The sequence below is a fragment of the Mustela nivalis genome (assembly GCF_964662115.1).
Source record: "Mustela nivalis genome assembly, chromosome: 7".
Lineage (NCBI taxonomy): Eukaryota > Metazoa > Chordata > Mammalia > Carnivora > Mustelidae > Mustela > Mustela nivalis.
In genome coordinates, this window is record NC_139026.1 from 105,550,699 (window position 1) to 105,563,964 (window position 13,266).

At 46.4% G+C, this 13,266-nt stretch overlaps 1 protein-coding gene across 2 annotated transcripts; it reads right to left on the reverse strand.

The window, feature by feature from the left end:
- Positions 1 to 2,148: 2,148 nt before the first annotated feature.
- Positions 2,149 to 10,827, reverse strand: KCNA1 (potassium voltage-gated channel subfamily A member 1). Of its 2 annotated transcripts, none has more exons than XM_082742197.1 (2): positions 10,186 to 10,827; positions 2,149 to 9,584 (listed from the first exon to the last, which is right to left on the reverse strand). In XM_082742197.1, exon 2 carries the CDS (start codon positions 9,071 to 9,073, stop codon positions 7,586 to 7,588), a length of 1,488 nt encoding a protein of 495 aa, XP_082598323.1. In that variant the 5' UTR covers positions 9,074 to 9,584; positions 10,186 to 10,827; the 3' UTR covers positions 2,149 to 7,585. The 2 variants fall into 2 exon arrangements, with proteins under 2 accessions (XP_082598323.1, XP_082598322.1); XM_082742196.1 differs by having other exon boundaries at positions 9,951 to 10,827.
- Between the last annotated feature and the right edge of the window lie 2,439 nt (positions 10,828 to 13,266).

The following is a 13,266-nucleotide window of genomic DNA, read 5'->3' on the forward strand; positions in this document are numbered from 1 at the left end:
TGGGAATGAAGGTGTCAGGTTGCCTTCAACTTGACAAAAGCTAAGGGCTACAGGAGGTTTCGACTGTCTGATTACAGAAATCTATTAAGGGGCAAGAGAAGGAGGAACAGAAACAGTAAACCTTCCAGACATGATAAGATCTAAGTTCTTCATTGGGTGAATGATCTCTGGATGCTAACCGAGATGAAGATGGGGGCTCAGATATGCATCTACACAAAGCCAAAGTTAAGGGCAGGGCTGAGCAGAAACACCATGGGATTAAAAGATACTGCAGAGAAGACCTAAATGCTCTAGAGATGGTTCAGGTTTGAAGGAACTGCCAAATTTCATGGGTTTAGAATTCAAAGCTATTACCACATCAGGAAATAAAAGGGGACATATATTTGAATCATGGTGGTTCATCAATTCTAAGATACCTTTTTTTTTTTTTTTTACATTTTTGCATCTCTACAATTGGGATGAATCAATACAGTGGCACATCATAACTGTCCATATTCTCTCTTACAAATATGTCAAAACAGTGTATCTTAAAACTGATGGTATATTAAATTCAGTTAATTAATGTAGGATGTTTTCAATGACGTGTTTTGAAGCCTGTTTAAAGGGCTGCTTTCCAGTCAGTCAGAGTGACCATGCTGCCTTATCTGCATAGGACTTTCAATGGACACCCTGTTCAGCCTCATGGTTAACGTTTCCTCCACAGTCTAGTCTGGTGGGCTCTACCAATCTAGACTAACTGCATGAAGTAGCAGCCAGTTTCCCTATCCAGTGACAGAGTGACTGGGATCAAATCGCACCAGCTCTCTCTTTTTGAGTCCTCTGATGGGCCTCCCTTAAAACTTACTCGCCTTCTTTTTTTTTTTTAATTTTTAATTTTTTATTAACATATATTTTTATCCCCCAGGGTACAGGTCTGTGAATCACCAGGTTTACACACTTCACAGCACTCACCATAGCACATACCCTCCCCAATGTCCATAACCCCACCCCCCCTTCCCCCAACTCCTCTCCCCCCCAAGCAACCCTCAGTTTGTTTTGACTCACTTGCCTTCTTTTTGAAATTCTGTATATAGCAAAGCTTCCATTATAGCCCTACTGGTGCAGGTACCTGAATCTCTCTGTCTTCAAGAAGACCATTCCAAAGCCGAGCTTTGAGAAACACACTCAGGGTTGTCAAAATCCTGGCTCCTTTGCCCACACCGCTATTGTGGTTCTAGTTCTCTCTCACCTTCTCTGTCAGAGATCAGCCTGGCCTGTTTTCTGACCACAACAAAAAAAGTCATGGGAAACCTACCTCACCTCATGATCTACTCTCAGTAGCGACTTCTATAGCAAAAGTAAGATTCATCTCCAAATCTTACAATTTGAACCCATCACAATGCAATGCAATTCTACCTCACCCTACACATATAACAGACACCTGTCATAAAGCATGTAACCTTGTTTGGTTTGACATAAAGAAGCTTGTATGAAATAAGATATTCAAAGTGAAGAAAAGAGAACCTCTAAATATCAGGAAGAATCAAAAGGAAATGCACCAACAAGTCACTCAAAAAAAAAAAAAAAAAGGGAAAAAAGAAATGTTAACCACACACTGAACTATGTGGGGAAAGTCTATGTAAACAACAACTAACAATCGCTTTGTTTTTTCACATCAAAATCGCTTCTAACACTGTATTGTAACTATCAAGTTAGTTGATGCCAGAACACAGCACTGTTATACACACACACACACACACACACACACACACACAGGCATGCACACAATCCTTTCTAAGAGGCTTAATCTGTGAATGAAAAATACAATTTCAAATAAAAAACAATTGAATCGAATATAATCAATTACTTTACTCCCTGGGGCCTCATTTTTTTCTTTTCTTTTTTTTTTTTTCCCACTGCTTTCATAGGCTAAACTCCAAAGGCCCCTCCTGGGGACCCTACCTGAGACCAAAGTGTGAATTTATTATCAAGATTCAACCCCAATGCATTTCCTTGCACAGGAAATATACTACATGAGTTTCACAGAAAACCAGGTTGCTTCATGATTTTATCTCAGATTCATGATGTTTTTTAAAGATATCCCACAGGAAAAACCACCCTAAAGACCAGTTAAACAAGAGACAAATAACCAGTCAAAATAGTCCTTGATAAGATCCTTAAAAATTATCTTTAATTGATGCCAAATATGAACAGATCGTAAAGTGACAGAAGCAAGTAAAATTGCATAGATGAAAACTATGCGCTTCAGTTAGGTTCTCAATTCATAACATTCAATGTCCTCTACCTGACATATTAAACAGGGCAGGGGAAATGCACAGCAGGTGAAAATGAGACACATCCTTAACTCAAGGTGTAAGCAACTGGCAAACTCAAGAAATAAAGTAGTGCTTTTTTCAGCTTCAATGATTTGTTGTCCTGATGGTGCACTTTAAATTAATACTACTCAATTTTTAGTTTTTAACCTTGGTAATACCGTATCTTTAATGCTGGAGGTATGTCATATAGAGTCCGTGCTCTTGGCTTATGGCTGCTGCCTAAACAGCTCCCAGACAGTGCACTGAAGAGAAGAAAGGTGTTTCTGCAGGTTTTGGAGAGGAGACAATTTTGACCTGGAATATTTTGCAGGGGATCTTTTGTGTTTTTTTTTCTTTTCTTTCCTCACACCATTTCTTCTTCTTCTCTAATTATGGTACAAAACTCTTCTATACTTTGTGAAGTCTCATGTCATAAAAAGTAAACTCCTAGTTAGCTCCTACATAAAAATCACTGGGACTAGGGCTAATCTCCTTAAAGCTAATGGTCCTGAGGTCAACAGGGCCTCACCCCTTATGTACACATTGGACTTCCCAAGAAAGCCCATGGTCAATTTGCCTGAGCAAAGAGACTGGCCTTGGATCCCAAGACTTTTGAGATTTACACCTATACCCTGAATGAGTTCGCACAGTGACCCAAGGTAATGCAAGAGTTTTGGTTAACAACTCAGCTCCTGCCCACTTCTTTATAAAAACGATAAGTAAGGTACATTCTTCTGAGGTTTACCTGAGTCATGCTGAACATGTTTGCATATACCCTGAAATTCCATAATATAAATATGAATATTAAGACACCACACAGTGGATGAGAGATTGCAATTCAGCTTGGGTTGTGTCTGGTTTAAAAATTTTCATTTCTTTACTTGTCTTCTTGAAATGAACAAAAACATCAAAAGATTCCATCTTTTCTTAACAAAACAGAAAAGTAAAATGGCTGTTTGGCAGTTTATATTCTTTCTAACAATTCTATACTACGGATGGTTACCACCCACCAATTCTCACCTCTCCCAGGAATGAGTTCTCCCTGGAAGAAAATGGGGAACTGCCTTCGGCTGATGTGCTCTTTCTCCTTTTTGTTCAAGGCAATCTACCAAACAAGGAATTTAATTGTAAAATTGATAAAAAGCATGTGTTTTGAGGTCTCCTATTCTAAATGAGAGGGTTAAGAAACTGTTTTTACTGACTCTTCAGTTGTTAACCAATTTGAAAAACCTGTAACTCGATACAACATAAAGAAGGTCCTTTACGGACTAAATCAAATTTCTAGTTAAAGAAATCTGCTCACTTACCATTTATGTGTTTGCCTCTTTGTTTTTTGATTCTCAAGTGAGTCAAGATTATGATAAAACCTGTGCTTTGTTTCCACCACAGTGGAATCTAAACCTGATGTACAATTTCATTTTGGAGAAACGACTATCCATCAGCCATATTCCAGAAGAATATGCCATTGGTTCATTTGATTTTGCTAGGCTAACTCACTAACACACTCCAAATGAACCTTTAACTGATAATCAGTACTCAGTTCTCAAGGGGGGAGCAAGGGAGGGCTGTGCACAGATGGGGAAGGAGAGATGCAAAAACAAAAAGCTTTCCTGGCTACAACCTGACTTCTCTAAATCTGAGGACAGAGGGAATTAATGTCTTTGGTCTCTCGAATTCAGATCACTTGAGGTGAGTTAACCACTTCAGAGATGCAGGGATGGCTAACAGCCCTGGTGGGACCCAACCCTTCCACTTGCCACCCTATTGAACTAGGGCCCTGAAAAACTGGAAGAGCTGAGCTATGGCTATTAGCATGTCAGAAGTCTCTCCTTCTGGAGAAAACAAGTATTCAGGACATGAGCCATGAAAGCTCAAGACCGAGGATGGGGATTCAAAGGTAAAAAGCCCACTAAAATAAAATAAAGTAAGTAAACCAAAAGATAGTCATTCCTTAATAGGCAGTTTTGTTAAGTGCACCTTCAGGTCTACAAAAACATTTCAGCACATTACAGTGCAAGGGGTAAGAGCTTTGTCAAACTTTGCATGCCTATGCTACACAAATAATCCCTGTACTCCATTCCTACTGACTTGGTTGCAATGAGCTACAGATGGATAAGCAGCATTCATTTCCCCCCTACCACCCAACTTCATAACAACTCATCCCAGATCCCAGGCTGAAAGGCTCATGCATGCAGCGCTTTTTCCTGTAACACATGCAGAAGAACCCCAGTCCAGCAAAACTATGAGAGGTATACCAGGTAGCCAAAGCCAGTCTCATCAGTCTTGGTCCCATTTTTCTCATCCTCTGACCCATCCATCCCATAGTACTGAGTGGATTATTGCTGTTGACATAGTGCAGCGTTTCAAGTTCTGTGTGTCCTAGACCTCAAAGTCTAATTAAAAGATCAAGATATCCCCAGAAATTTGGGGGAGGTGGACTTTTTATTTTTTTTTTCCCAACTGGAGACTTTTAAGCAGGTAGGAGAGGAATAGCCAGGATGAGTAAAGGTTCAAAAGAGAAGAAAACGTCACAGGGGAGAGTTTAATGCCCTGTGGTCAGATGCTGTGCAATCCTTGGCCCCTTGTCTTCCATGATGTTACATCAGTCTTACAGATTCACAAAAGCCGCATGGGAAAACAAAATATCCATGTTCTTTCTTCCAACTGAGTCAGCCAGCCTGGGTGTTACTCTAGCTTCTTGGTTTATTGCCTCACTGCTAGTTCTAGGATAAGGTGGGGGAAGGGCTGGAAGTAACAGGGAAGATTTCCAGAAGAAGCAGGGCAGGAATGTAAGGTGGGCAGCAGCAGGCAGCCACATGCTAAGTGCAGAATGAAGATTCCCCACCTTGGTGTCCTTAAAAAGGCTGTGAGTGCCTCTCCATTGGTGGACAGCTGCTGGGCCCCCAGAGGCCTATGTTATGTGACTCTCTTTCAGCCAGACTCAGGGTCCCCACCATTCTCTGGGCTGAGTGCCTGGGGCAGCAGAAGTTAGATGCTCACCCTGTGAAATGACTGCCAGGCGGAAAGATCATAGGAGCATCACAGAAAATATCTAAAAGGAGTGGGCCAGGAGGGAAGGCCCAGGAAAAGTTATTATGAATTCAGTGTTCCCACATCCACACTGATGTCTGAAAAGATCAATCAGAGATTTGCAGAGTGCTCTTGCTAACAGAGGAGAAATAAGGAGCTTTGCATGGAACACTACGCTGGACCTGAGGAAGCCTTGCAAGTCCAGAGCAGCCCTTGACAGAAAACAAATTCCCCAAAACTGAGTATTGGCTTCTGGTGGAGAAGAGGGAAAAAACAAGTTCCCAGTTCATGTCCAGTTCGAAGACGGGTCTCGGGTCCCAGTTTACATCCCAGATCAGGCTGCCAAAGGGACCAAGTCCAGCGGATGGCCAGAGAGACAGCACCCTGCTGGATCTCTCCTCTCCCAGGTTTCAGATGCTGCGGTCTTCTCACAGTGGTGAAGTGAGACAGGGAGGGTGGAAAAAGCAAAAGCAAAATATCTGTGCCTCAACCCTTCCTCCCTTTTGTTACATAACATCTCAGCTGTAATAATGGAGGCACTTTCTGCAGTTCACTGTGGGTACAGGATAAAGGCACTAAGCAACTATTAAATCAATTGGTTGAGTTTCTTCAGGGAGCCTCAAGGGGAGGGCTCTAGTCTCTACAGACTTCAAATCATGACTGCAAAAAGAAATCAGCTCTGCTTTGGATGCATACAAGAGATAAACATGTTCATTTACATCCTAAGAATGCACCAAAAAACATGCAGTATTGCACCTTTTTTGTTTGTTTGTTTTGCTTGTGTTTATTTTCAGCTAGAAAGAATACTTGTTCTTAGGTGTTGCTATATATACCTTGATGACTTATTTAGTTTTCCACATAGCTTCCCTTTAAGGGATGGGCATATTGGTCCTCTCTCTGCCTACAACTGCACAGAAACCTGACATTTCCCTGAGCAAAGGCAGGAAAATCAACTGAGTGCCCCCCACCCCCCACCCCCCATTATTTCTTTTGGGTCTTCATCCCACAAACTTGTAATTTTTATGATTTAAATTTTTTTCTTTTTTACTGAAATCATGCATTAATTAATTCAAGGTACACCTTAATCAAATAGGCCATAATGCTGAATAAGAGAACATGCTTTGAGCTCCAAAAAGTTATTGTTCCCATCTGACTAACATATGCACTTAAATACAGTACTTTATTTACTAATAAAATAGTGAATAAATGAAGGAGTGCACTTTCGGTGAATGCAAATGATAAAAGGATGTATTTTTAGAAGAGTTGATACCAACGTAAGCTTATCCCTTATTGTCTGAGTTAACGTTCTTGGCATGCGATTATAAAATAAATATGATCAGATTCAAACATGCTTACATTTAGTTCCGTTTGTGCTCTCTTGCAATAAGGAGGCTAAGGTTTTACATCCAGTTCTGGAGGCCAGGATTCAGAGTGCAGGACTGGTGAGAAAAGACCTGTGTTTGGCTCACCTGCAGTTGAGGAACTTAGCAGCACTGCAGACGAATCAATTAATGTAATTCAGTTATTTTTTTCTTAGAGAAGAGTTTGTATTAGAAGGGGAATGAGGCAGAGGGAATATCCCTAAAGACCAGGACCAGTATCAGATTTATAAGGTGCTTTATGAACAAGTCTTCAGTAATTTTTCATGTGTGTGTGTGTGTGTGTGTGTGTGTGTGTTTTCACCTTGTCATATACAGTTAGGTTGGTCAAAATAAAAAAACATTTGTTCATTGCCCATTTTGGCTGGTATATCATGTTACATATAATACATCAGATGCACTGTCTTAAAAGTGCTGTGCAGTTTGCAAAAGTTTTATAATGGAGTCCCATGCAAACTGAAATTTTATATTTCTAAATGATCATCTGGTTTCTAGTTAAGAGAAAAAAATTAAAGAAGCCAAAGGATTAAAAAAGTCTCAGTATGGGGAAGCATATGAATCTTAGTTTACCTAGACTAGCTCATGGACTGAATTGTTTTAAACCAGTTTTAGAAAATACACCTTCTTTTCCCATTTTTTTAATAAAATGAAAATAGCTTCTCTTTTCTTGTATCTTGAAAGCTTCTGGTTCGTCATCCCCCCAAATCCGCAATGCAACAATGCATTGACAGTTAAATAGAGCATTCAGAGACTAATTAGTAAAGTATCTACAAACAGTGATGTCAGTCACTAGGGTTTTTGTTGTTTGGTTTTTGTTTTGTTTTGTTTTTAAGTCTTTCAAGCTACTAAGTGGGGCTTTTGTTTGTTTGCTTGCTTGGCTTTTTAAACATCGGTCAGTAGCTTGCTTTTATTAACGCAGTTTTGGTTAGCTGTGGTACAATTGCCAGTTCTGATATTGGCCTGTCTATAATGGGCTATGCTATTATTCATATCCTCTTCGATCTCCATGTACTCAGATTTGCTGATAGTGGAGGAACTGCGCCGACTGAGGTCACTGTCAGAGGCTAAATTAGGGGAACTAACGTGGAGCAACTGAGCCTGCTCTTCCCCCTCAGTTTCTCGGTGGTAGAAATAGTTGAAATTGGACACAATGACAGGTACGGGCAGGGCAATTGTCAGCACACCAGCGATGGCACACAAGGAGCCCACGATCTTGCCTCCAATTGTCACAGGGTACATGTCACCGTATCCTACAGTGGTCATGGACACCACCGCCCACCAGAAAGCATCGGGGATACTGGAGAAGTGCGACTCAGCTTCTTCCGCCTCGGCAAAGTACACTGCACTAGAAAACAGGATTACCCCAATGAAGAGGAAAAAGATGAGCAGCCCTAGCTCTCTCATACTAGCTTTGAGGGTCTGGCCCAGGATCTGGAGGCCCTTAGAGTGGCGGGAGAGTTTGAAGATTCTAAAAACCCTTACCAACCGGATGACCCTGAGGATGGCCAGCGAAGTGGCCTGCTCGCCCTTCTGGTTTCCCTCCTGCTCGGCTATCTCGGTGCCTAGGGTGATGAAATAGGGGATGATGGCCACAATGTCGATGAAGTTCATGATGTTTTTGAAGAAGTCTGTCTTGCTGGGGCAGGCAAAGAAGCGCACCACCAGCTCAAAGGAGAACCAGATGATGCACAGGGTTTCCACGATGAAGAAGGGGTCCGTGAAGATGTTGGAATTGTAGATAACCGTGGTGTTATCGATGCGGTGCACGGTGCCTGTGAAGTCCTTGTCATCCTTCAGCTCCGGTAGAGTCTCCAGGCAAAAGATGACAATGGAGATGAGGATGACCATGACCGAGACGATGGCGATGACCCGGGCGGGCCCTGAGCTCTCAGGGTACTCGAAGAGCAGCCACACCTGGCGCTGGTATTCCTTTTCGGGCAGGGGGCGCTCCTCTTCCTTGATGAAGCCCTCGTCCTCCCGGAACTTCTCCATGGCCTCCTCGCCCAGCTCGTAAAATTTGATCTCCTCAGAGAACATGTCCAGGGGCACGTTGACCGGCCTCCGCAGGCGACCCCCGGACTGGTAGTAGTAGAGGATGGCGTCGAAGCTGGGCCGGTTGCGGTCGAAGAAGTACTCGTTCCTCAGGGGGTCGAAGTAGCGCATGCGTTTCTTAGGGTTGCCCAGCAGCGTGTTGGGAAACTGCGCCAGGGTCTTGAGTTGCGTTTCGAAGCGCAGCCCGGAGATGTTGATCACCACGCGCTCGCAGCACTCGTGGTCGTCGTGCTCCGCCGGCCGGGGGTAGCTGCCATCCTGGGGGTGGCCCGGGGCGGCCGAAGCCTCGTCCACGTTCTCTCCAGACATCACCGTCATTGTGGAAGCAGGGCGCAGGGGTGAGAGACCAGGAGAAGGCCGGGGGTGGGAAGCAGTGGGAAAGGAGAGGTGGGGGGGACCCAAGCGCCCCCCCCACCGGAGTGCGCAGCTTCCCCACGCTCAGGGGGAAGGGCTTCAAAGCCAGCAGGTGGAGAGATCTGTGACTTCACTCCTCCTTACCTTCCCCTCCACCCTGCCTTTTACTCAGTTTGGAATCCCCCTCGCCTGCGGCCCTGGGTGTAGCTTTTTGCCAAGAGTGGGGTGGGGGGAGGATTGGTGTATCTTCCTGCTCCGAGATGCCTTAGCGCAGTGCCGTTCTAGCGGACCGGGCCATCACTTCGGGGGTCACCCTGTCCTCCCCTCCCTTCCGTGAGCCCTCCTAGGACCGGGTGCAGAGCCAGCTCAGCAGATCCCCTCGCCTGCCACCCCCTCTGCTTCTCCTTGGCTCTCCCCCCTCCTACCCCTCTTCGCCTGCCGCCTTCTAAGCTCCCACCAGGGCGATCGATGGACGCTGCAGAGAAATAGAAAGTGATACGGGGGTAGAAAATCAGAAGCATTCAGATGGGACGGAGCTACAGACACCGAAGAGCACAGACCTCTAGCTTTTTTAGAAAGCACTGGACTTTTGCTAGGGTTAGTACATACACACAGACAGACACACGCAGACACCCGGAAATCCAAGTTTGGGCTCTTCCATCCCACTTTCCCCAATGCCCGACAACCGATCTGTTTACAACTTCGTTAAACTAAAGATCGGGAAAGCGCCGAGAGACGCCAGGGGAGTTCCAGGTGCCGGGCAGCATCCCCACACCCTCTGCTTCCCCCACCCCGCGCCCCTGCCCGCGCTTCTGCAGCCCCGGACCGGGGAGCCCCCTACCTGGCCCGCCGGCTTGGCGCAGGGGCGGTGCTGAGTCGGAGGAGAGCCCCAGTCGGAATGCGGCAGGTCGCCTTTGCAGTACCCGGCGGGAGCGGCGGCCGGAGCCGCGGCAGCATCCGAGAGGCGCCGGGACAGAGTCGCCGCCCTCACCCCCTCGTCCTACGCCCCTTCAGTGGGACAATCGATTGAGCGAGCCGCTACGGCGGAAATGTCCGCTCCCTTCCCCCATTCTCACCGGTTGCCAGCAACCTAGAGACGCCGTCCTCTCGCTGGTGCAGGGAGTTCCGGAGGATGCGGGGCGGAAAAGCAAAATGCCACCCTCTCCCGAGGCTTGGAAGCAAATGACGATAAACAGCACTGTCGCCCCCTCCTAACACTATGGGAGCCCTTGATTCAATCCCGAAGGAGGCGGGCGAGCAAGAGCCTGGATCTACATGGCTCTCGGATCTCCTCCGCTTCCCGCACCCCAGCGTGGACCTCGCCGAGGCTACGCGGCGTGCCGGGAGCGGTTAGGAGCTCCGAGTGGGGCAGGGTGCGTGCGGCGGCGGGTCCGCTCGGTCCATTTCTGGGCGCTGCAAGATCAGCAGAAACCTGAGAAAGCGCCTGGAATGCGGAGCAGCGATTGGCCCACTCGGGCGTGGGTTGGGGAGGGCGGGGGAGGGCAGGAGCGAGGAGGTAGATGGAAAATATGAGGGGGTGGCTTGGCAGAGGGGGGTTGTCATTCAGTTCCCACCCTTACCAGCACAGCTTTTTCCTCCTCCTGCCAGAAAAGCCGACCACCTATCTACTTCCCTTATGGTGCACAGCCCCGCACACGCACGTTCCCTGGCCGCGACCTTCCCAAGGAATCGCACGTTGGAAATGGTCAGGTCCGACGCAATGCAGGCAGCGGTGTTCCTGGCAAAACTCCTCAGAAGGGTTTGCGTTTGTGCAGTCCCATGGCAGTCGGCTTCTGCCGCCATGCTCTGCGTGCCATCCCGCCCCTCCCGCTGGGGTCTCTCTGCAGGGGTGACCCAGCTTGTCTCCTCTGGACTGGGAGAGATGGGCACTTTGGGGAGAGCTCTGCACTTGAAGATCAACTGGGTTTATCTGTGTAGTGTTACTGCGAGGCAGTGGTGCTGAGTCTGTCCCCCCTTGACCTAGGATGGGAGTTGAAGTTTTCTTACGATCAGATTATTTTGAAATACGGAGAATGCGATTTGTGGGCAACCAAAGACTTCGTGGGTTTGTGGGGTTGTCTGCCAACTTGGTGCTAATTGGAACGAATCTGAGAAGCAAGTCGCCTGCCCACCTCCCACCTACGTCCCTCCTCCCGCAGCCCCTTTTCTCGGCCTAGTGCCTCCACAAAGCCTCTTGCAAGGCTTGCAACTTCTTCGGAAAGGGTCCGCACAGAGACGCAGGGCAACACGAGCCGGGGCGTGCGCGGTGCACTGGGAGTGCGGCTACAGCTGCTCCCCCAGAGGCGCTGCGCTTCGGCGACCGCAGCGCACCAGGAGGCAGCCTGCAGCTCTGGTACTTCCACTGCTACGGAGTCTCCAGGGAGGACGCAAGAACCCGGAGTCGCCGCTGATTGGTTCCCCTGCTTCATTGGGACCACCCTTCCCACCATCGCCGATCGCGTTGCTTCCCGCCTACACCAGCCACCACTTTAATCAAAGCCAATGATTGTATCCTCCCCACTCTATTGTGGCTTGTGGAAAGCAGAGGCCTGTGCAGGGTTGCCCAGGCAGTGCAAAGATCCTGGGTACGGAGCTAGTTAAATCCCTCCTCCAGATTCAGACTCCAGCATTCCTTTCAGAAAAAGAAAAGTACTTGTTCCCTCCACACCTCCGGATCCATACCCAGACTTTTCTTTTACGAACAATGAGTTCTCCTAAACTCCTCCGTCCCATATTAAACACTGCCCTTTCCCCACCTTTCACACACAATATTCCTGTATCCTACAAACTCCATGGTCCCCTGCCTTTCTGCGGTAGTGCTTTATTACAAGAAGGAGGGAAGGAAGGAAAGGGAAGGGAGGGGAGAGAAGGGGAGGGGAGAAAATAAAGAAGGAGCTATGGACTGAAACACTGTCAGGTCCCCAGTTTCTGCTGCTGCTGTTGCTGCTGTTATAGCCCCATGGGAGTTTACGCTATTAGACCTGATGAACACTTTCTGACCATGTCCCAGCAATACTGGACTTCCCCTATCCTGCTTTTGTGCCTCCCTCTGCCTATAGCACCCTTCTTTCTTTTAAATGCCTCTAAGGCTGTCATCTCCCTAGCATCATGTGGATTGCACTTGCCCCAATTCAGCATTTAGAGATTATCTTACTAAAAATGATTTGCAGACTGCATGGAATCCCAGGTTCCTAAACTCAGGGTTTTATTAGGAGGCATAATAAAATCTGGAGGTTTACACCATTCCTAGCATGTGTGTTTAGAGCAGGACTGTATCTCCAAGGAAATGGAAGAAGGATATTGAGCTGGGAGCTCATCGTTTCTTTCTTTTGGGGGTGGGAGGCAGAGGAAGAGGGAGAGAATCTTAAGCAGACTCCAGAGCCCAAGGGAGGATCAATTTCACAACCCTGATATCATGACCTGAGCCAAAATCAAGAGTAAGTCAGTGGCTTAACCGACTTAGCCACCCAGGTGCCCCAGAACTCTTCATTCTTGCAGCAAGCCCACAGTTGGTAGGGGTCTAAAGATATGTATTCATTCAAATATTTGCTTAGTCCAATCTTTGTGTCAGTCATATTCCAGCATTGCAGACAGTAATAACTATGACATGTGAGGTCCCAGAACTCATGGAGCTCTCATTCCGGTGAGAGAGACAGACAATGAAAGAAAATAAACCACACATTATAACATTAGGTAAAGAAAATTAAGAGAAGGGGACCTGGAGTAACAATTATAGATCTGCATGGATAGGAAGGGCCTTTGCAGAAGTAACATTTGGACAAAGAAATTCAAGAAGAGAGAGAAAAGGGAATAGGAAAAACAGACGCATAGATGTGGGAGCAAAGGCAAAGATCCCAAGGCAAGCTTAGTATATTTGGGAAACAAATGAGCACCAATGTGGTTAGAAAGAAGTAATGAAAGGAGTGTTGTAGAAGGTAGGTCAGAAAAGTAGGCAGGGACCAAACCATGTAGAGCCTCCTAGGCCACTGTACAAATATTTCATTTAGAAATATATTATGTTCCATGTCATAATATAATATGATTTGCCACTTTTAAAGATTATTCTGGCTACTGGAAATAAGGCATGAGATTGGAGGTTATTAAGTGGCACAGGCAATGATGGCTTAAACAAGCAAGGTACTGGTAGGCTTGTGAGA